Source organism: Colossoma macropomum, unplaced genomic scaffold (assembly GCF_904425465.1).
Source record: "Colossoma macropomum unplaced genomic scaffold, Colossoma_macropomum, whole genome shotgun sequence".
NCBI classification, from domain to species: Eukaryota; Metazoa; Chordata; class Actinopteri; order Characiformes; family Serrasalmidae; genus Colossoma; species Colossoma macropomum.
Genome location: NW_023496052.1, coordinates 160,586 through 184,707, shown reverse-complemented (window position 1 = coordinate 184,707; position 24,122 = coordinate 160,586). Strand labels below are relative to the sequence as shown.

The 24,122-nt window shown below is 36.0% G+C and overlaps 1 protein-coding gene across 5 annotated transcripts; it reads right to left on the bottom strand.

The window, feature by feature from the left end:
• Positions 1–580: 580 nt before the first annotated feature.
• Positions 581–21,643, bottom strand: LOC118804666 (NACHT, LRR and PYD domains-containing protein 3-like). 5 transcript variants are annotated; one of them, XM_036565252.1, is made up of 13 exons: positions 21,472–21,643; positions 19,779–19,887; positions 19,038–19,138; positions 12,883–13,037; positions 8,126–8,204; positions 7,537–7,570; positions 5,546–7,319; positions 3,988–4,161; positions 2,309–2,485; positions 1,858–2,031; positions 1,418–1,591; positions 1,042–1,210; positions 581–826 (listed from the first exon to the last, which is right to left on the bottom strand). In XM_036565252.1, exons 4-13 carry the CDS (start codon positions 12,951–12,953, stop codon positions 809–811), a joined length of 2,844 nt encoding a protein of 947 aa, XP_036421145.1. In that variant the 5' UTR covers positions 12,954–13,037; positions 19,038–19,138; positions 19,779–19,887; positions 21,472–21,643; the 3' UTR covers positions 581–808. The 5 variants fall into 5 exon arrangements, with proteins under 5 accessions (XP_036421145.1, XP_036421140.1, XP_036421142.1 ...); XM_036565247.1 differs by having other exon boundaries at positions 582–826; positions 7,537–7,729; XM_036565249.1 differs by having other exon boundaries at positions 582–826; positions 7,537–7,729; positions 19,038–19,133.
• Between the last annotated feature and the right edge of the window lie 2,479 nt (positions 21,644–24,122).

Below are 24,122 nucleotides of genomic sequence, written 5' to 3'. Positions count from 1 at the left end.
ATGCCTTAGTGGTGGGAGATGCACATGAAAGACACCTGGATGTTGTTTACAATAAACCTTTTTCATGCCTTTGTAGAGGGGTGACTGGTACGGTACTCAGCCCAGATGGGTATTCAGATGAAAAGGAAAGAGGAAGGAAAAGAAAAAAATAAATGGCCCCAAAACTACTTAAAAGCCAAAAGGAAGGCTTAAACAAGAAATGGCTCCAAGCCATACAAAAGTGTTTGTTCTACAAAGAGCAAACAGGTGAAACGTAAAGCTGACCTTCTTCTCAGAATCAGAGAGGAAGTGTCTTTTGTTTTCTGATTATCTTTTACTTCCCTTTTCTATCTCAGCCTTTGTTTGAGCTGTTTTCAGTGTCCCCTTTGTTTGCCTTTTCCATTCGTTGAGGTGTTTTTCCCGTTTTTGTGGTTCGAGTCTGGCTCTGTCTGCCTCCCTGCTGTTTCATAACAATTTCTTGTTTTGTGGAGTGTGGGTCCACTTATTTATTTATTTATTTTCATCCAGATGAAAAAGATTCTCAAAAAAGGGAAACTAAACAGATAAGTGTAGCAGAATATAGTGGGTTCTGTGTTAGCAAATTGTAGCACTCAAAAAATCAACATGACATGTAATTTGACTGGTTTGCCCAAAATTTAAGTTGAAACACAAAAATGAAAAAGCTGTTTCTCGTCCATTTAGCTCATCACATTTAAGTGGACTCCAGCCAGACAGCAGAGACCCACTCTGTTTGACATGGTGACTGTCCATCCAGATCCTTTGCTGCTGTTTCTGACTTGTCATCCGATATTCCTTATATAAAGACTTTTTAAAGCAGCCATCCACACTGAAAGGAAAAAAGGAAAACAATTTTAGTATTGTGAGATATTGTATTATACTTTACTGTGTGTGTCTATGCAGTATTCTACAGTAACCAGTTAATACAAGTGCATTTAGAATGACTAATTTCAATGTTTATGCATGTTTCTTTTCATGTATTGTAATGTAATACATTACTGAATAAATGTCAGGTGCTACTTTTGGGTAAATGAACAGATTTACCTTCTGTTTACGGCGTGGATCGTTTTGTAAATCCATGAGCGTCTTCACTCCTGTATCTCCATGATCGTTCCCTCTGAGATCCAGCTCTATCAGGGTTGATGATGGGTTTGATTTCAGAGCTGAGGCCAGAGCAGCATATCCTTCCTCTGTTATACTGCAGAAGGAAAGACTGGAAAGAGAAGATGTTGTTATCTGCATTTTTTAAAAAAAGCATGATGGAAGAAGGTTATGGTTTGAAAGGCATATTTTCTTCCTTTTTTTTTTTTGGCTTTTTTTCCATTGCATATGTGATCCCTTTACTATATGATCATGTTTTACATGTGTTAATATATTAAGTTTTAGTTTTTAGAAATTAAGTGGAACAAATAGATCTCACTTTAGTTTCTGCAGTTTACAGCACTGATTGTTCAGTAGAGAACAGATGTGCTTCACTCCAGAGTTTCCTAGTTTATTCTCACTCAGATCCAGCTCTATCAGGTGTGAAGGATTTGAACAAAGAGCTGATGATAGAGCAGCACAGCCTTCCTCTGTAATACTGCACTTATTCAGCCTGTAGACAGAGAAGAATTGTGGAAAAAAGATGAATGAGATCTGTATTTCTTGTGAAAAAAAAACTGTGTAGATTTTAAAAGACATTTGAGTAAAACATGCTTTAACCATTTCTTAATTCATTATCCATTATCATTATCATTATCATCATCTGCATCTTGTCACCTTGTGTAGGTGACAGACATAAGTTTCTTTAATCATCATATACCTAATAAAATAATAACAATAATAACAATGACAAGTGCAATAATAAATTAATCTACACACTTCAGTTTCTGAGTTCTGCAGTTTGAATCCCCCAGTAGATAACAGATCTTCTTCATGTCTGAATCTCCTTGTATTTTCCCACTCAGATCCAGCTCTCTCAGCAGTAAGGGGTTTATTCCTAGAGTTTTAGTTAGAGAATCACATACTTCCTCTGTAGCAGAACTTTTCAACAGTCTGAAGAAAGAAAATCACATTTTTTCATAATTATACATTGATTATACCTCACACTCCTCTGGTACTCTGAATTCTATTTAAATTTACCCCTCATATGATTTTTCCTTTGAAAATAACTTACACTTTTAACAAAACTACACATAATAAATAAAAAAGGCCCAAATGTCATTTATTAAAAGAAAAGCAATGGTTGAAAAAGATCAACATTTACATGTTCATCATATACATTTGTTTTTTGCTAGGTTGACTGGGAAGCTATAACATAGAAACCGTTTACCCTATTGTCTTCAGTTTACAGTGTGGATCCTCTAGTAGATCAGTGAGCCTCTTTACTCCTGTATTTCCAGGATCATTCCCTCTGAGATCCAGCTCTATCAGGTGTGATGAGGGGTTTGATTTCAGAGCTGAAGCCAGAGCAGCATATCCTTCCTCTGTCATACTGCAGAATGAAAGACTATGGAGAGAACAAAAATGTATTATCTTTTAGCAAAACACAGGAAAATATACCACATGTTTGTGAATGACCTAATAATGGACATGATAAACACAAACAAAGTATATAATATACAATATACAAAGTTTTATTTTAGTAATCTGGCCTAAAGAACCAAGACCCCTCCACATTCTGGCCCTCTCTTTTGTTTTCTTCTTTTTGCCTGTTGATATATTGGTAACACGTTGAGTGGTCCTTTTGTAGATGATTAATAAACTCCTAACAGGTTATCAGTAACACATCAACAACATAGCAGTGAAGTAGCAATTAAGTAGCAGTAGTGCAGCATCTGAGTACATTGAGGTAAAGATCTTGAAGATGTACTGTTTATATATTATTTGCATTGGGTAGATGTATTGTTGATATGTTACATGAAGTAGACTCAATATGGTACTTTCATTAAGCAAAACCTAACCTTACCCAACCCTACTCAAAACCTAACCCTGTACCTGGCCCTACCCCTACCCCTAAACCCTAACCTTAACACAAAATCTAATCCTAATCCTAACCTTAGCCTCAATCTAAAACCTAATCTACCCATCACACTGGCCCTAAACCTAACCCTGTTTTTAACCAAAACCTAATCCAGTTACGCTTCAGATACAGGATGGTGTCAGTGTGTCTATACCAGCTTGTTGAGGGTGTTGGTGGTCTGTATTAAACCTATAATGTTCAGTTCCTCTCAGATTAACATCTACAGATATGAATATGGGCACTCCAAGTAAAATGAAAAACAACTGAATTCTGCAGACTATAAACAAATATTATTTATGCAATTAAAGTATCATGATAATCTATATTCATTGCTGCTACATCATTGATATGTTACTGAGAGTCATTTGAGTATTTATTAAATCTACAAAAAAAGCACTCAAATAAAATTTTGCCCTGACTTATTATTCTTATTTTGTTACAAGTAGATGTTTTTAATGAAACACACAGGAATGGATTCAAATCCAGTTTCAGAACTGTTCAAAACTCAACACAGATACAGATGCAGAGATTTTCAAAATGAAATAACTACAAATTCAGATGTAGATGGTGGCATTGTATTTTGTGTTTATTGCATTATAAACATTTTTATTATGAACAGTAATGGGGTTCCTTATTCTTTTTAAAAAGTAAAGACATTGAAGAAGGTAGATGCCAAGTCGATAGGTCTAAATTCTTATGTACGAATGTAATAATTCTGAACTGTACACAAAATATACAAAACACATAATGTTAACCTCAACATTGAATTACATATGAGTTGCCACAGCTATGTGAAAGGAGAACCAATCAGAACTAAGGACGAAATGTGACGAGGACTGAGATATTCCCCACACGCAAACCCTAGAAGTCACAGCACCTCAGGTTTCTCTTTGAGTTGCTGAGGTCTGAGGTATAATGTTGGCATGGTGGTTTTCCTGACATACTGTGACACTGACTGATAAAGTCTACTTAATGAGAGATTAACTCACCTCAGTTTCTGCAGTTTGCAGTTTTCACTCTCCAGTCCAGCTGAGAGCAGCTCTACTCCTCTGTCCTGTATAGGATTCCTGCTCAGGTCCAGAAAAGTCAGCTTAGAGGATTCTGAGCTGAGAACTTTAATCAGAGCTGAACAGCTTCTCTCTGTCAGGTTACACTCACTCAGCCTAAAATGAAAATATATCAGAGAGGTGTTAATAATCTCAAAATCCTTTTATCCTACATTTTCTTACAAATATAATGAATCCAAAAATCATATCACAAAAGATTTTGTAACTTCTACTAACATCTGGATCATCTTGATTAAAAATATCATAGCCTTAAGAACTGATGCACTGACTTGCACTTTTCTCAACACTAAAACCAAAGTAAAGTTCTGCAATGAACAATCATAAATAATGCAAATAACAATTTTAATAAGGTCAGGCTGAAAACAGTAAAGTTGTCCTTTAATAAAACTAATATATATATATATATATGTGTGTGTGTGTGTGTGTGTGTGTATATATATATATATATATATATATATATATATATATATATATATATATATACATAAAATCAGCTATTTAGTTTTAAAAACAGAATGACAACAATAGTAGCACTCAAAATACATCATAAAGCATCATTGATTTACAACAGTTTAAAAGATGTTTCCTTATTTAACAGGTTTTTACAATGACAGTTGGGATGACTGGAAATAAATGGTATAACTGATTACACCACCTGGAATTGACGGACATTACAATGGTGTCATGCATCCCTCGGGCTCGGAGGCCTCTAGGGACTCCATTTCCCAGAATCCCCAGGGGATCACATGATTCTCAGCCCTCCATCTTGCTCCAGTCACCAGTCTCTGTCCCTTGAATACTAACTTGTTACACCTGTTCTGGTATGATTAGATTAGTATAAAGCCAGAGCTTTTAGACTAATTCTTTGCGAGGTACTGCTACTTGTTACAAGAGCTACTGAGTGTTAATCTTCTGATTATTGTGATTTTTCTGGTTCTGACTCTGTTTTGCTATTTTGACTTTTGTCCTTTTTGCCTTTGCCCTTTGGACTCTGTTTGGGAGGCTATGTTTGTGTTTTTGTGTCTTTTGTCTTTTTGGATTTGACCTTTGCCTGTTCTCTGACCACGTTTTTGGATCACGATTCTAACGTTAAAGCCTCACTTTCTCTTTTTACCTGTGAGCATCTGAGTTAATGTGCCTCGTTAGACGTGGACACCTATTTTAAAATTTAACCATATGCTCAAGTTTTTAAGTATCTAAATGTAACAGATTCTTTTAAAAAAAAATCCCATTAGTTAAAACATTTGACAGAAATCTGCACAAACTTTACAGTGCACAAAATTACATCCCTTTCAACAATACTACTATACAACCCAGTTAATAAACATTTTCCAGAACAATGGGAGTCTTAATGTCACCTGTGTTTTTTGGGACATGTTTTAGAGTATTACACCACTTTAACATAGAAAAGAAGTATTCAAATAATTTACTATATCAAAAATCTACTTTAATTCACAATATATGTATAAGTTTTACTTACAGAGCTGATGTGGCTTCCTTGACCACCGGCAGCAGTCTGATAAGACACTCATCTGATCTGATGAACTTCTTTAAGTCAAACACCTCCAGCTTCTTTTTTGATGTCAGCAGCACAAAGACCAGAGCTGACCACTGTGCAGGTGAGAGTTCAGCTTCAGAGAGACGTCCTGAGCTCATGTAACTCTGGATCTCTTTCACTAGAGAATCATCATTTAGCTCATTCAGACAGTAGAAGAGATTGACTGATCTCTCTGGAGATGGATTTTCCTTAAACTTTGACTTGATGTACTCAACTATGTCCTTCTGGCAGTCAGACCTGCTTCCTTTCTGGGTCAGCAGACCTCGAATGAGCTGCTCATTAGACTCCAGAGAGAGACCCAGAAGGAAGCGAAGGAAAAGGTCCAGGTGTCCATGGTCACTCTTCAAAGCCTGGTCTACTGCAGCCTTGAGCAAATCAATGACTTCTGTTTTCTTGCTCTCCTGTGATTCAGACTGATGGTCTAAAACATTCTTGTTGTCATTTCTGAGAGATACATATGCAAATACAGCAGCAAGGAACTCTTGAATGCTCGGATGGATAAAACTGAACACTGTGTCATGAAATCTGCCTGTCTCCTGAGTGCACAGTCCTGAGTACACTGATATATTCCTGAAGTCAATTCCACAGGCTTCTAGATCACTTGAATAGAATATCAGGCTGTTTTCTTCCAAGTGCTGAAAAGCCAACTTTCCCAGTGAGTGAATGGTGGCTTTATCCCATGGTATGTCCAAGGCATTCTTTCCAATGTACTTTGCGTTCCCTTGTACGGTCTGAAAGATCAGAAAGCAGGTGTACATTTGTGTCAGGGTCTTTGGTGTGTCTTCATTCTCTGTTTCTTCTAGAATTCTCTGAAGTACAGTGGCTGAGATCCAGCAGAAGACAGGGATGTGGCACATGATGTGGAGGCTTCTTGATTCTCTGATGTGATCAATTATTTTGTTGGCCAGGTCCTGATCACTGATTCTCCTTCTGAAATATTCCTCTTTCTGCTCATCATTGAAGCCGCGCACCTCTGTCACTCGGTCGATACACTCAGCAGGGATCATACTGGCTGCAGCTGGTCTAGTGGTTATCCAGATCAGAGCAGAGGGCAGCAGATTTCCCTTGATAAGGTTCGTCATCACAGCGTCCAGTGGGGCTGCTTTTGAGATACTGTTCAGAGTTTCATTTTTCTGGAATGCTAAAGGAAGTTGACATTCATCCAGTCCATCAAAGATGAACAGGACTTTATTCTGATCGGTTAATCTCAGTCCCTGTGTCTCTGGGAAGAAGAAATAGATGATGTCCATCAAACTCTGACATCCTTTCTTCAGGTTCAGTTCTCGGAAGGGAAGTGGGAAGATGAACTGGATGTCCTGGTATTCTTTACCTTCAGCCCAGTCCAAAATAAACTTCTGCACACAGATTGATTTTCCAATACCTGCAACCCCCTGGGTCAGAACAGTTCTGATGGGTTTGTTTTCTTCAGTTAGAGGTTCAAACATATCCTTGCATTTGATTTGTACTTCTTGCTCCATTTGATTTGTGTCTCTTGTTACATTGTTTTTTTCAATGAGTCTCACTTCATGTTCTTTGTTGACCTGTTCAGCTCCACCTTCAGTGATGTACAGATCTGTGTAGATGGTGTTTAGACTGGTGGACTCTCCTTGCTTTGCAATTCCTTCACATACATGATAATAAAATGTATTCCTCAGTCTTTCTTTCAATGGACGCTGTATAATTCCAATCAGCTCATCTAATTACACAAAGGAGAAAAATAAATGTTAAAAAAAATGAATGTGTCTGTACCATTTCATAGATGTACATTCTGCAGTATCTAATCTGTAATTTCATCTCAGTAATATTTGATCAATTATGGAAAGCAAAGTGGCAAAAATAAAAACAATTCCCAAATGTATTATTGCATATATAATTGGAAAATATCATATTCTGTCATCTGATTGATCTCTTACTTTGTAGCGCGTCAGCGAGGTCCTCATGTTCCATCTGCTCTAAGTAGGAAAGTGTCATATTAAGAACTCCCTGTCTTAAATCACATTTCCTTTGCTTGACATTTCTATAATATTGTGTGCTTTCCTTTCTCAGAAGCTTCTTATACATATCCAGCTCATGCTTTACAAGCCCTATTATTTTCTTCTCAATCTCCTTAAGACAAAACAAAGATGTGGAGAAGATTTATTAAATATGATAAAATAATGAATGGAAAATTATATTAATGTGATTCAAATTACATAACACTGGTTCATGCAAAATTCAAAAATTTTATGTGAATATAAAATTATTAGATGCCACAGATTCAAAAAAGTATGTAAGAGCAACATTTTTACTCCAGTACACTTTAGTTCAAGGGTATGCAAAATATTAATAGGAATTTCTACATAAAGCCATATTAGAGAACTAAGAGTGATTGGAGAGTTGGCTGATCAGTTGCTACATGGCTGTGTAACACTGCATCATGGTTTGTTTGATTCTAGATGTGGCATTGGCAAGTGGAACCTGGTGGTAATGATGATAAAGATAACAAAAAACACTTTGCTTTACATTGAAGATTTTGAAGAGGTCTTTAATCTTCTTTTGAAGCTTGTCACCTGTCCCAGTAGATATCGACCTCTGTTGACCTCTGCAGTCAAAATAAAAGTAAAAATGTTTAGGATACTCTTTCTGTGGTCATGCATTTTCATTAGAGTGAAGCTTATTACTTCTGTCATCGCTACATAATGTATGATGAACAATTCATACTGCACCACATTTCCCCCAGCAAAATGTATTTCTTGTTTGCATAAAGTTCAGCCAGAATGGGAAAAGCAGAGTGAACAGAGCTGCATCTGCGATTTGCACTATTTATACCCACAGACCTTAATCTGTATGTGCCTTATGTCACTTTAGTGTTAATTTCAGGACCTTTATATATATATATATATATATATTTAATTCTATTTTTCGACAATTAGTGTTTATTTTTATGTTTAGCGTTTAGTGTTTTTTTTTAGTGTCTATTTAAATTCACACTTTTCCTGTTTACTGTCTATTTAATCTTATCGCTACACCATGGGGTCTGAGAGTAACGCAATCTCAATCCAATACTACATATTGTAGTATTGACAATAAAAGCTGACTTGACATTCCAGCAATTGTATTTTCAGTGTCGTCTCAACCCATGTACAGTTTGATGTGAATTATCTAAACAATTCAAACTGAAACAAGGTATTTAGCACAGCAGCGAGTATCTCACTGTGTATTAAACTAAATCAGAAAGAGAGCTTGACTTTTTAGCAAGCAATCTTGGGCTGTTTCTTTTGGTCGGTTCATCATGATCCTCAGCATGAGGAAACACCACTGAGAGGACCCAAAATGTGAAAAGAACAGCTCTGGATCTGGGTGAAAGGTGACTTTCAAGACTTAAAATAAGTGATTAAGTAAATCATTTATGAAAGTGTCTCTATTTTTCCTAAATGTCCCTGAACTGACAGCACTGAAAAGTAAAATGAAATCAAAACCAATATAAACAAAAATCAACAAACAAAATCAAAAGGGACAAAACCCCAAAGGACAAACTCCCTGAAAGCATGACCACTGAGACGAACCATGACCTAAAAGGAGAAGCTCCCCCTAGAGCACGAAGAAGCACCACTGAAAAAAACAAGACTTGAATTTAATAATTCTGGATGTGGGTAAAAGGTGACTGTGGAGATTAACGGATATCATTTGAGGTCTTGGTACTGATTGACAGAGACTGAAGCAGACGTCATTACGATGCGCATCTGAGACCCAAGTAGACCCTATCATTCCTAGCTGCACTTAAACCATGACAGTGTGCCTGAACACAACAGCTGATATTTGTTGGTCCTCACTGACAGAGACTGAAACAACAGCTGATATTTGTTATGTCTGTTAATAAGTCATTATAATAGCTGTTGTTCTGTAATGAAGAATCAGTCAAATTTATGTAATAATTTGTATAAATGCATAATTGCCTTGTTGTCATGGGTTCCTTGTTCTAAAGTGTGCCTGTTTCTTCCACTGTGTGCCTTTTGTTTTCTTGTTCCCTGTGCTTTTGTTGTTGGTTTTGTTCTGTGTCTCCTCCTTGGTCATGCCCCCTTGTTATCTGCTCCACCCCCTCATTAGTCCCAGGTGTTTCTTGTCTCCCCCCATTGTATTTGTACCCCTGTGTTTGTTCAGTCTCCTTGTCTTGCATTGTGACATACAGGTGGATACGGGGGAGTCTGACCTCTCCTCAGTTCCACTTTAATCAAAGAAAAAGGTAGGTTAACAAAATGGCGTAATTATTTTTCACCTAATATCACTGGGAATGCTTTATTGGGCTTTGTGTAGTGGAGGGGCATTATATTAACAATGATACAAATTTACAAACTGTTATCAGACAAAGTGCTTTATCATTAATTGTATATGTGACACAAATGGCACTTCACACATTCTATATGTGTATAACATCTATGAATGGGATTAAGATGAGTTAGAGGAAGAGAAAAGAATATCTTTCTGATCCCCATTTGAAGTTTAGAGGCTGTATACGGAGATAGCTGTATACAGGGGAGACTGACCTTCCCTCATTTCCACTACAAAACAGACAGAAAGGTTTTTTAGCAGTTTTATTGAATGAAATGTTATTCTCAAAAAGATACCTTATGAAGCAATTCCACTGCAATTATATGTTTAAAATGATAAAATATTAAAAAAATAAATAGCAGGAGTAAAAATCAGAGATTGATTGACAATAATATTGTAACATGGTACTGTAGCTAACAGAGGCCCCTGTATTTTACTCTATTGGTTGTGACTCCGATAGCCAGTAATGACTGTTCAAGCACAGGAAGAAGCACAAAAGGAACAAAAACCCAAAAGACAAACTTCCTGACAGCATGAGAATGAACCGCTGAAAGGAACCAGGACTCTAAACGATCCACTCTGGATCTGGATGTGACTTTATAGAGATTATAAATCATTGGAGATCCGTGGAGGTTTTGGGCCAGACTCATAGTGACTGGAACAGACATAGTAGACTGTAATGGACATCTTTAGGATGTCTTATTAGGATCACTGAAGACTTACTGAGCCAATGACTGTGTGCCTGAACACAACAGTTGACGTTTTATTATGTCTGATAACAAAAACAAATCATCATCATCATCATAGCTTTTGTTCTGTAATGAAGAATCAGTCAATTTTACATGTAATTTGAACTTCTTCCTTGGTCTCCTCTTTGTCCTGTTTCAGTATCAAAAAAGATTATGAAATTTTACAGATTCTTAAATTTAATCTTAGTCATTCTCCTGTAAAATATAGTCTAAATTAATAACGAGACTGAAAATATGTTAACGAGTAAACATGTTACAAAAATATATCCATTTGTTTATGAAACGTCTCTGAGTTGACAAAAATTGATACAAAACAAAATCCTTCCTGGAAATCAGTCTAACAGTCTTAACTTCTAAGCATGTTAATGCACCTGAAAAAGAAAATATGAAGAACAGTGAAGTGGAAGAAATACCATTCCTGAGGGGCTGACCCCCTGTGGAGTACAAAAGTTCTGCCATTGACCGGTTACTCTTCAAGGACACACAGCTGGATACCTGAATGAAATGCTGTTTTTCTATTGCACGATAATCTCTGAATCTATTCCACTGTTCATACTTACTATCATACTTATTATATATTGCATACAATAATTATTTGTTTATAGACGTATGACATTTGAGAACCTTACTGCAATAGACAATCTTTAATTTAGCATTAAAAATAAATAAAAAGCTGTAAAAATATAGATTAAATCACATAATTATATTGTAACACAGCAAAAAGTAACACTGGCCCTTCCTCACTGTACTATTTCTGACTTGAGTCAAAAATCGCTTTCTAAGACTACAATTCCATCAAATTTCAAGCCTACTGAGCAAAAGGATTGCTACTAAAGCACAAATGGTCGCACTTTATATTGTTTCTCATAACTGTGTAGTTACATGTGAACAAAATGAGACAACAATGTAACTACTAATGATTTAGTCATTGTTACAGATGGATTGCAGAAGTAGAGCTTATGTAATTATACATGCGTATCAACTTCAGTTTTGTAATTACACAAGTGTATCTTAATAGTTGTAACAGCCTACTGTCTCTCATGTAATTACTCAAGGGTAATAACATTAATGTGATTACCATTGTAATCAGACTGGAACAGCAGTTTTTTCAAAAGTTTTTTTTAACTTTCAGCAGTAAAAGTAAGTTTGTAATAACATATATTAAGACATTACTTACACTGTATCTGCCAGCTTTCCTAACATTTAGGTAGCATTTATGTTGCTAGTGCTGTGACACTGTAACCAGTTTCAGCTTTAAACCAGTCTGAAATGTGACAGAACAGCAGATTTCACCTTGTCTTAAAATGTAACTTTCTTAACATTAATTAAATGTGTTGCATTTCCCCCAAAGCAATTTTTATAGTACTACTCTATTATTACGTTAATACCTACATAATAACTACACAGGAACTGTCCACTTACTTTAACGTGTAACTTTAACTCTGCACTACAGGAATGTTCCTCTGTAGAAGATATATTTGAGTAATTACATGAGGCAAAACTGAAGTTGATACATGTGTGTAATTACATAGACTGTAGTTCTGTTATCCATCTGTAACAGTGACTTAATCATCAGTAGTTACAATGTCAGTGCATATGTTATTCATGTGTAACTACACAGTTACTACAGACACTTAATGTAGGACAGAATAAATAATGGAGCAATATGTGAATCTTTTGAATATTATGTGATTAAAATCATATTTCTTCCTTGAAATGAAACCAAAGTGTATTTTAATGGATGAATGATCATGTTATGAAGTTTACAGTAAATTTGTTTTTAATTTATTACATGTTTGTAACTCACGACTCAATGTATTCAATGAATGTTTCAAAATGAAGATGTAATTGTAATGGAGCATGACCATAATGTTTATTAATGTAGAATGAATAACTTATGTACAGGAGGTTCCTCTAAAGCACTATTATAATACAAGCCACCCAAAATGTCACTTGTACAGTCTGAGGCTGAAAGGGCGGAGGCCTCATTACATTATATTTCTGATGGGTTTGATTCAGTATGCTATTAATCTTCATATGGTACAGTTTCTTTGTTGTTTTGGTTCATGTATCCGTGTAGTGCTCTATTAAAAACATTATTTGTTCTGATCAAATATTGGAGAAGTGCTTCATAGCAAAGATTAAAATAAACTGTGTCAGTACAAGGATAGAAATTTGGATAAAGACATTCTATGTGCTTACCTATGAAACTCTGAGTGCTTCTCTTGGAGACTCATTTCAGAGGTTTTAACTTTCCTGTATTCCTTTGCCATTATTTCTGGGAGGTGAGTGTACGCAGGACATCAATCACATCAAAGCATTAACTCCTCTGGCTTAGTACAGCCATTCAGCTTCGTCTGATGGGAAAATAACAGGAAAATGTGAGATTGTCCAGTTTATTAAACTACATTTCTTATACTGTAGAAGCTAATTCCTACTTTTCTGGTCATTAAGTGGGGAATACAGATAACTGAGATAAAACACTGGATTTGTTGTTTTAACTGCAAAAATGTTCATCACTGCCAGTCACGGGTCTTCATTCATAGTTGAATATTTTAACATTACTACCTCCTCTACTACCCCAACAACAGTCTATGGGACAGCAGTTACACCTCAGTTCTACACAGTTCCACACCAGTCATATAACCAAACATACTGACTGCAGTTCAGTCGATATAAACACTGACCATCAACTCAACAGTCTGAATGAACCTGCAGCAAAGACAGGATGTCAGGTGTCCAGTTCAAGATAGGCAGGTTTAAAAGACTGAGCTCCTGAGGATGTTGACATTTAGAATATTTCAAAGATTTATGCAATATTTCAAGGTCTAGTACAAGTGCCTGTATTTTACTGTTAGAGTTTTGTGTATTTTAAATGAACAATGGCCAGTTCGGGTTACAACACAAATTTAATTAAAAATGATATAAAAACTTTTTTTTTCTTGGGCCCACAGATTTTTTAAATATGGCTCTTTTAGTGATTAAGTGTCACACCCCTGTTTTATACAGTACTGCGCAAAAGTCATTGGCAACCATAAAATTGTTTAAACCAGTCTAAGTGTTGAAAAGCCACTTGACTGCACTACTCTCTAAACGAGGATTATTACTACTATTATTTTGAAAAATAATAATAGATTGGGCTGTTTTTTATTGCATATACATTTAAACATATTTTTTAAGTATTGTAGAAAAAAAAAACTCATTACTCTCAAAAAAGTCCTCACCAAAACGATTTCCAGGGCTTATTTCTGAATTACCACTTTTATCCATCAGATTCATTTAGCCGAGTGAACCAAAAAGTCAAAATAAAAATTAAATATGTTTATTATTTCTCTAATAATGGCATCAACATGTTGATCCATTAGTCTTGGCTTTATCAGCTAAAATGGTAAAAGTATTTAAAAACTGTTAGTAGTTTATGCATCATCAGAACATTTCAGTCATGTTAAAAACTCAAATTCTAATCAGTGATGACTGATTTAGAGTGAAGTGGCAGCCCATAGATAATCAACATATTCTATAAATTTGAAAAGAGATCAAAATCTTATTTAAAAGTTGCTGAAAATTTGTAATTGATCATATCATAATTTTAAAAAGCAGCTGAGTTTGCAAACTGTATTTCTTTCTTTTTACTTATTTTTTATATTTTATTGTGCTTACCCTTCCATTTCATACTGATATGATTGCTCTTTTGTTCCTTTTTTAAACTTTAATGATTGTTTAAAAAAACTATTTTAAATACATATTTAAAAGGTGCTACAACTGCTAAGATTGTTCACTCATGTATAAAATACCAGCAAGAATCTCAATGCCAGGTGTGAGATATTTTGATGCCCAAGAGATTTAAAGCATGGCTCATAAAATCTTTATATTATGGATTTTGATAGTTTGTGGTTAAAACATGATTGTTAGACTTTAAAGACACTTTGATTGTATATGATGCTCAGTTATTTTATGCATCTAATTTAAATATTATTTTCTTCAGGTGTTCTGACCTTAGATAATAATCATGGCCACAGCAAAGTCAAAGAAGTTAAAGAAAATGTGCAGTAACACTGCAGTCAGTAGTGCAGTATTGAAAACATGCTGAAGTAAAAATCTCTTAGATTTCAAGGTTTATGCTAAGGGTGAGGTAGCATTATTATGGTATATTTCTGCCTTTATACAATGTTGGCTTATTGTAAACTTTCTCCAATTCTACTGCCATTCTGGATTATTACATCATTCCATAGTGTGACACAAAAGGCTTTGGCCTACAGTTTATCTCTTGTGCTCAATGTGTGAAGTTCTCCTTATTAAAACCTGATCGTTCACCCAAATCAGTGAAAGATCCAGGCTAAGCAAATTGCGTTTTTCTGGGGAAAAATTGTGTCTACAAACTATAATACAACATGCGGTAGCATTAACTGGGTTAGCCTGCTAACTTCCTTCCTGTTTGTTCTCGCGCGTTTCCGAAAGATATACATGTAAAATATCGACGTAAATCGTTAAAATAGCTGGATAAATCATTATATTTTAATCTCAGAACTTGCTCAGATTACTCTAGGTCTAATTATTTATTATGTTAATGATCCAAAAACTGTGTTCACAGCTGTGTCTATCATTCTTACCTTTCCTTTGATCTTCTACGTCAGAGCAGCTCGCGCTCCTGTGTGGACTAAGGTACACTGTATCTACCCGGAGTCGGTCACATTACAGCCTCTTAGGGATTATATTAGTCCTGTATCTGAGTTCCTGTCTGAGTAAATGTTAATAAGCGCTGCAGGAAAACCGAGCAGCTCCTCTAAACCAGCTCAGTTTCTCTTTCAGTTTAGTCACGTAACTCTGGAGCTTTTCTCCACCAGCAGAAACAGAAGAATCAGCAGAGCAGAGAGACACACGTTCTCCACTCTGCTGTTTGAGATAAAGTTCAGTTTTTTATCTAATGATTTTTTCCAAAAGCTGCTGATTAGAAACGGCTACTGACCCGCCATGTTCATTACTGAACAGGACTTAATAATTAGCCTAATGAAAAAAACATCCATCATGTAGGATATTTACTATAAATCTAATAAAATGAGATGTTTTAATGACCAAATTTTGGTTTCTGCTTTACTCCTACTAATAATATGCTAACTACAAAAAAACAAAATCAACAACAACAATAATAATATTAATAATAATAATAATAATAATAATAATAACAACTAGAAAGGGAAAGTCTGTGAACAAACTTTAAGTTGGCTTGAAAAAGCCAGTTAATTATGATAAAATGTTAAAATAGTTGAAGACTGTTGATAGTTGTTAAAATGCTGCCAAAACGTTGTTAAGCAGAAGTTGCAGTATCCGTGGTGGCTGGTAATTCATTGCTTGGTGCTACCGTGAAGTTCCACCTTAAATTCTGTGCCACACTGAGTTTAGGGCTATGTTAATTCCAGTTCCACCTTAAATTTGGTGCCATTTTAAGAAGAGTTCCACCTTAAATTCTGTCACCTTAATTTTAGTGCTACCTTAAAGACAGTACCACCTTACATTCTGTATCATCTTAAATTTAGTGCTATGGTAATTGCTGTTCCACCTTAAATTTTGTGCCACCTTAAAAAGAGTTCCACCTTAAATTTAGTGCTATGTTAATTGAAGTTCCACCTTAAATTCTGTGCCACCTTAATTTTAATGCTACCTTAAGGACAGTACCACCTTACATTCTACATATACATACATACATACATACATACATACATCATCTAAACCACTTATCCTTCTGGGTTGCGGTGGGGTGCTGGAGCCTATCCCAGCTGTCATTGGGCGGAAGGCAGGATACACCTTAAGAGAGTTCCACCTTAAATTCTGTGCCACCTTAAAAGAAGTTCCAGCTTAAAATCGGTGCCACCTTAATTTTAGTGCTACCTTAAAGAGGTCCACCTGAAATCCCATTCCACCTAAATTTTAGTGCTATGTTGTTTGAAGTTCCACCTTAAATTCTGTGCCACCTTAAAAAGAGTTCTACCTTAAATTTAGTGCTATGTTAATTGAAGTTCCACCTTAAATTCTGTGCCACCTTAAAACAAGCTCCACCTTAAATTCGGTGCCACCTTAATTTTAGTGCTACCTTAAAGAGGTCCACCTGAAATTCCATGCCACCTTAATTTTAGTGCTATGTTGATTTGAATTTCCAAATTAAATTCTGTGCCACCTTTAATTCAGTGCTAAATGTATGTATTAATGTATTTTTTGTATGTACAGGGGATTCTGACCTTTCCTCAGTTCCACTAAAATGAGACAGAAAATGGTTTTAGCACTTTTATGAAATCAAATTAATATATTATCATTTGGAGACACTTTCTGAACCAATTTCATTCCAATGATTAGAGGATTTCAAAGAAAAACTGGTTTGCAAACTCAGTGGCAGCTGTAAAAACTCCATAGGATCATAATGTCGAACTATTAAGAGGAAACAATGTTCAAAAGGAGAAGTTCTCCACACTGTAAAATGTAACAATTGCACTCACTCAATTTTTTTAGGTTTACTTTACTCATCTGTTACACTTACTAATGCAAATCTAGTAACACTTACTAGTTCTTGTATAATTCTTAGTTACTTAGGTAAAGTTAGTTGAGATCAATTCATTTGCGTAAGTCCTTCAGACTGAAGAGTGTTTTGCCAAAGTTAACACAACTTAAACACTACAGAAGGTTCGAGTAACTTAATCTGACAAACTCAAACCAACTCAAAAATGAATTGTTGAGATAGTAACTCTTTGAGTCATTTTGAGTAAAATCATTTGAGTAAAGGTAACTTTATTCAAGTGTTTTATGTTCTCTATTTTTATTTAAGTTGACTTTACAGGTACAGACAGGGTTGGGTTTACATTCAAATGATTTGGACTTCTCATGCTTTTCATGTAACTTTTGACAACGTTGGAAGTTCAATTGTGATCTTTGAGTTGATACAACTTCTTGCAGTTTAGTTTAGTTTGTTAAGACTTCTCAGCTTTACCTGATGAAAGCTTGGTCAATGCAAACTTGAGTAAAACTCGCATCATTCCTATTGGCTCTTGGTGGCATATTGGGCGTGTCTTTCCACCTTGTTTAACCTACCATCTCTGTGTAGTCATTCTCCCCAGCCTACCTTCCTTGGGTGCTTACTTAATTTTTACATTTTGGGAGCTCATCTAGTCTCAGTTAGTATGGATTGTAGGTCAGTGCTCTGTAAGCTGAGCTGCAATAACCCCACCTGCTGGGTGTGATTCTGGACACTTCTGACCTCCTCTGCTTTCTGGCTGAACTGTCAGTATTGGGCGAGATGGTCCAGAGCAGTACTAAGTCAAACTATTTAAGGCATTCTTGTCAAAAATGTTTTGCCATTCTATATAAATTTGTTAAAATTAAAGCCTAGTTTAGGTTTTAATGGAAGGAACTGAGTTAGCTGAACTTGAGTGGCTGGAGTTGTGTAAAGGCAGTACATATAAGTTAGAATGACTTAACTGTATTGAGTTAGTACCATTATTGTATAAGTCCAAAATACTCAATCATTTTAAGATCAAAGGAGTGATTTACTCAATTTACTAAAGTGTATACAACAGTAAACATATATGATGTTCATACTCAGTTCAGGGAATTACTCATGGTCAAATGATTTGAGTAACCTAAACTTAAATGATTTTAGGCAATCGGTTTCCTTAAATGATTTGATTTCACTGAACTCATTAGGTTTCACAGTGCAGGAGTATGAGGAAGAACACCTGAGAAAAATGAGAGGCAAAAGAAGAAACTCCATGAGGGCATGATGAAGAAACACTGAGAGCTGAAAAGCCTCAAAATGAGAACTTCTCTAAGAGCATGTGGAAGAACCACTGAGAGGAACCAAGACCCAAAAGAAGAAAATCCAAAAGAGCATGAGGAAGTTAACAAACTGAATTAGAACAACCAAAATAAAAACGAAATCCTTCCCTGAAACGCGTCTAAAACTGCTCTTTTGTTGAAGTGCTGATGCAGCAGACAGTCTAACACATTATGAAATTATGAAGAGCAAGAAGAAAAATTTTCTAAGAGCATAAGAGATTCAAAAAAAGAGAAAATCGCTAAGAAAATGAGGAGGAACCAAAGAGAGAAACAAAGACTCAAAAGGAGAAAATCCATAAGAGCCTGAGAAAGAGTAACTGCCAGAAAGCAAGACTCAAAAAGAGAAATTCTCTAAAACATGTTAATAAGGAAATATGTTACAAAAGTATTTCTTTTTATAAAATGTCCCTGAACTGACAACAAAAACGAAATCCTTCCCTGAAACGAGTCTAAAACTGCTCTTTTGTTGAAGTGCTGATGCAGCAGACAGTCTAACACATTATGAAATTATGAAGAGCAAGAAGTGAAAGGAATACCTTTCCTGAGGGGCTGATTCCACTTTGAAGGATGGAGGTTCTGGCAACAACTGGTCACTCTTCAAAGACACAGACCTGTCTACAGGGGATTCTGACCTTTCCTCAGTTCCACCAAAATGAGACAGAAAATGGTTTTAGCACTTTTATAAAATCAAATTAATATATTATCATTTGGAGACACCTTCTGAACCAATTTCATTCCAATGATTACAGGATTTCAAAGAAAAACTGGTTTGCAAACTCAGTGGCAGCTGAGAAACTCCATAAAAAACTCCATAAGATCACAAAGCGCAAAACTCAGATTGATTGACAAAGATATTCTAACATGGTAAAATGTAACACTGGAACATTTGCACTGATTAGTTTGGAAGAACGACTAATAGTAAACTAGGTTCAAAGAAAAGTTCTCTAAGAGCATGATAGATTCAAAAAAGAGAAAATCCCTAAGAAAATGAGGAGGAACCAAAGAGAGAAACAAAGACTCAAAAGGAGAAAATCCATAAGAGCCTGAGAAAGACCCACTGCCAGAAAGCAAGACTCAAAAAGAGAAATTCTCTAAAACATGTTAATAAGGAAATATGTTACAAAAGTATTTCTTTTTATAAAATGTCCCTGAACTTACAAAAAAATGAAAATTAACATAAACCTTCTCTGAAATGAGTTTAACAGTTCTTTAAGGAAGTGTTTCTGGGACTGTGTCTCAAAGAAATTATGAAAAGCAGAAAGAAGTGAAAGGACTACCTTTCCTGAGGCGCAGATTCCCCTTTGACGGTTGGAGGCTCTGGCAATGACTGATCAGGCCTCGAGGACATACAACGGGTTCAATGGAGTTGGAGCTCTCCTTTTTCCACTAAAATGAAAGAAAAAGGTAGGTTAACAATTTTTCTGATGAATTTTCCATAACAAGATACCTACTCACAAAAATAGATGAGAACATGACTGCAGAGCAGGACTTTTATTTTTACACTAACAGGCATCAATAATCGCAAAGCTGATTTACAAAACCCAGATTTGAACCGATACTGTACAAGCTGAGGACAAAAGAAATAAATACTTTTCCTGAGGAGCGGATTCCACTTTCAAGTTTGAATGCTCTGGTAGTGACTGTCCACTAAAATCAGATATAAAAATCTTTCAGCAGTTTTACACAATAAAATAAAATTATTCTTGTCACATGCTTCCTTAGAGAACCACTGAGAGGACTTTTGGTTTCTTTGAAGACTGCACTCATAAATAGTTATGAATGGTTATAACTCTGTTATTTGATGACAATGCTTAGTAAGCAATGCTACAATTAATTCTTTGATGATGTCTTTAATGAAACATGTTGTAATGTCACTATCCATTACAATGCCTTTTAAATTGATAATGACCTGTGCATGTTTCTATAACCTATAACACATATTTACAATTATGACAATATTATGAACATTTAAAATGCCATCACTGAGTGCCTCAAGTAAAGTGATTGATATGTTCTGTTATTCATATATGAATGTTAAATCTTGTACTGTTTGTGTCTGTCAGTCTGCACTCTATAACAAACTGTAAATTGGTGATTATTGCAGGATCAGCTGCAAAAGCTTCCTGCCCTGCAAGGTTAATTAGGTGCCACTTATATATTCTGGGTATTTTTGAACATTTCAAAACTCAGCAACTAACATTAAAATAAATAAGAATAAACAATTCATTGTGACTCTTCACTCAGTACTCCAGCAGATATGCTACGCATTATTATTAATCCACCAGAGGAAAAAGAATATGGCATTTCTTTTTATTGGTATGTGATGCTATATCAGAGTCACATTTCCAACATTAGGCTTTTGGTAGAATTCTTTGCCCACATGTTCAGTAGGACAAGATTTAGTAAGCAGCACTGAGAGACCATTTCATTTTAAAGGTGCTACAGAGGATTTTTGGTAATGATGTTCATAAATTGTTTGTTTTTTAGTACAAATTTCATGATATGTTCATGAATAAATTGAAAGTTCTTTTCAGGGGATGACATATGTATGTAAATAACATAAATAACGTACTTGAATTTCATAAAGCATCCACTAATATTTCATAAGGAAATCATTCTAAACACTTTAAATGTTAATGCCAGTAACTTGGATTTCTCTTGAGTATGACTGCTAATGTTTTAGGATCATGGGTTGTTCAGTTAATTATTCATGATCATGTCATGATGTACACAAACACAAAGCATCACTGATCTTTTATTAGTTCATTACATTAAATGTTTCTCACTCATTAACAGATGTATTCAATTCAGTCCTACAAAATGAAGAAGTAATTTCAATGGCGTGTTCATGAACGTCACAATGCTGATGTAGTTACTGTAGAGTATGTTTTGTGATCTCTACTCTGCTTCTTTATTTAGTTTCAGCAATTATATTGAAACACTGATTACAGCTGTGGATGTTTTTCTTACCTTATCTTCTTTTGTCTCAGCATGACTCATGGTTCTGTGTGGAACACATCGCTTCTGAAGGTTCTGTAGGTTGTGATAAAAATGAGCAGTGGATTCTAAAATCAGTGAATACTGATTCAATCTGTCTGTTTCTGTACCGGAGAAGATTATAAAGAGTACGATGAGGGCGAATAACTGCGCGGCTTATCTTCGCTCATTTACTTTCGATTTTGTCTTCAACCACGCCTGAAATTCTTGATCCTTCTCTGCTTTAAAGTGGCTCCCCCCACCCCCGCACCCCCAGACTGGAAATGCGAGTCCAGTCTGTCCTCTAACGATCTTGAGCTCTACGCTGGTTTGTTCTTGTGCAGTGTACAGTTAACTATTTAAAAGCCTAAGAAACATCTTTACAAACGTTAACGAAGATCAAATTCTGAGCTTTTTGAGCTTTTTACAGTCTACAGTATGAGAGTGGCTCCACTCTACACCCATACAGCTGTGTAAGTTTGAGCACCCCTGGTCAAAATCCATGTTGTGTTGATTTTGTAAGTCCTTTTTGAGTCCTTTATCAGTGTACATTTGGTTCATGTTGGGAGTTTGAGGTTACTGTAAATGTTCATGTCTGAAAGTAGCTTTACATTTCAGTAACTGTTAGCACACGGTTAACATTAGCTCAGTGAAAACATATGGTTTGTGCATGTAAGTAAAACTCAACACCAAACATGAAGAGTTTTGCTGTGAACTACTACCTAATTTGCTTATCATTAACAGATTACTAACTGAGGTAAATAAAAGCGAGAGGGTCTTTGGTTGGCAGTGTTGATAAGTTGAGCCAGTTTCAATTAGTGTTATTAGCTTGCTTGCTACCAATATGTCAGTGAACTTCTCATAAGTTGTAAAATGGTGGTGGTAGGAGAGCAGCAAGTGAGGCCTTGTTCACCACAGTAAAACCCTGAGGATTGAGAGCCAAAGTGTACTTTGAATTCAAAAGCTATGGTATTAATGGCCAACATGTTATAGTGGTGAGCCCTCAGCTCCAACACTCACAGATGATTGAAATGATTGTACGCTTACAGAGCTTACCCTGTGCTATGTTAACTGGAGAGGAAAGGTTTTCCCAGTCATATAAAATGGGACAACATCAGACTAAAATATGAAGTAGATTGTGTTTTTGTTAAGATTACAAGCAAAATGTCAGTGGAAATGTTATTTGTACCATGTTTTTCCTTGTACTGTGTTTGTAAAGTTTGTAGAAGGATTTGGATTTGGATCTGCTTCTAGCTTGCTGGAAGTGGTACGCCGTATGGTGATGCTGAAGCTTCACTACCCTCAGTTAGGACAGAGAGAAGAGCAGACGTTGATTTTTGGCAGCTAGTGAGAGATATGGAGGAGAGAATGTGTGAGTGTGTGTAGATGCAAAGTTATGGTGAACACACAAGCTAGAAATTAGAAGTGAAAATGAACCAGTGGAAAAAGGTCAGCAATCACTGAAAAACACTGGGGAGCACTTAAAACTGTACTGAAATGATAAAGTGGGATTAACAGGAAAAAGTTTTGTGTGTAAAAGATGACAAACATGTCTAGGATATGTACCATTGTATGCCTCCTTCTAACTTATAGTCAGTTCATATGTCATGTTTCGTGACACTGTACTATTAAAGCCAACTCGCCAAAAATAGCATTTTTTTAAACACTGATACTTATTTATAAGTAAATGAACATAAATGCTTCAGAAAAAACAATAAATGAGAATGCATATGACTCTGCACATCAATTTGTATGTGTCATATGGGCCATATGGGCAAATCATATTTTATAGTCTAACTGTTAAGTAGTAATGCTGATGGAGAGCAGGTGCTCTTTGCTGTGGTTCAGACACAGCTGCAGCTCTACGTTCCCACCTACTCTTTTTAAGGAGGTTTGTACGCATTGGTTCAATTTTAGTACATACTGCTTAGGTATGCCATTTCAGATGCAGTCGCTCAGTTAGACTGCCCATGTCCTTAAGCCCTCTCAGGACTCTGTTGTGATTGGTCAACTGCCAGAGCAGTTCCACCACCTGTCTTGCAGTCTGCAGACACGCAGAGCAGAGGGAGGCCACAGCAGCTGACAGCATTCACACAGAAACCTTCCCGCATGATCGGGAAGAGGTGTTGCAACATAACAATCAGAAAACAATCAGAAAATTGTGTTTTATTTTTTTAAATCATTGCCTTGTTCTGGTTACTGCTGATGCCTCTCTTCATTCACTCTCTAGCTCAACCACCGCTGCTCTTTCTCAGCCAACTTTGAATGGTGTGTTTAAACAGCAACCGACAAATCCTGCTCATCCTGCCTTTAAGGAGCATAATAACATGCAATTGTCTGTCTCTGTGACTGGCTGGTTCTCGCTGTTCAGTGGGGAGTGGAGTGCATTCAGCGTAGGCAGTGAAATTTGAGCACAACGATAAAAGACTGGCTCTTATTTCCTGAGCAGCTGTAAACACCGCTGTGGCTGTTCTTACAATGGCGTTGGTTCTGCTCCATCAATTTGAGCCAGAGTCCGATCCTGAAAGTCAGATCAGCGTCATCTCAACATGGCTACAAAACCGAACAAGTGGGCCTCCAGTAGTTGCGGTGCTTTTTCTGATGGCCTGCCAAGCTTGCAGGTAGGCAGGCAGTAAGGCCTGTGT

Excerpts from the sequence above, each read along its gene's own strand:
- LOC118804666 (XM_036565247.1), bottom strand. The coding sequence starts at position 12,953 with ATGGCAAAGGAATACAGGAAAGTTAAAACCTCTGAAATGAGTCTCCAA. Across the intron at positions 1,592-1,857 it reads TGCAGAACTCAGAAACTGAA|GCTGAATAAGTGCAGTATTA; the intron begins GTGTGTAGATTA and ends CTCTGTCTACAG. Across the intron at positions 1,211-1,417 it reads TGTAAACTGCAGAAACTAAA|TCTTTCCTTCTGCAGTATAA; the intron begins GTGAGATCTATT and ends TTCTCTTTCCAG.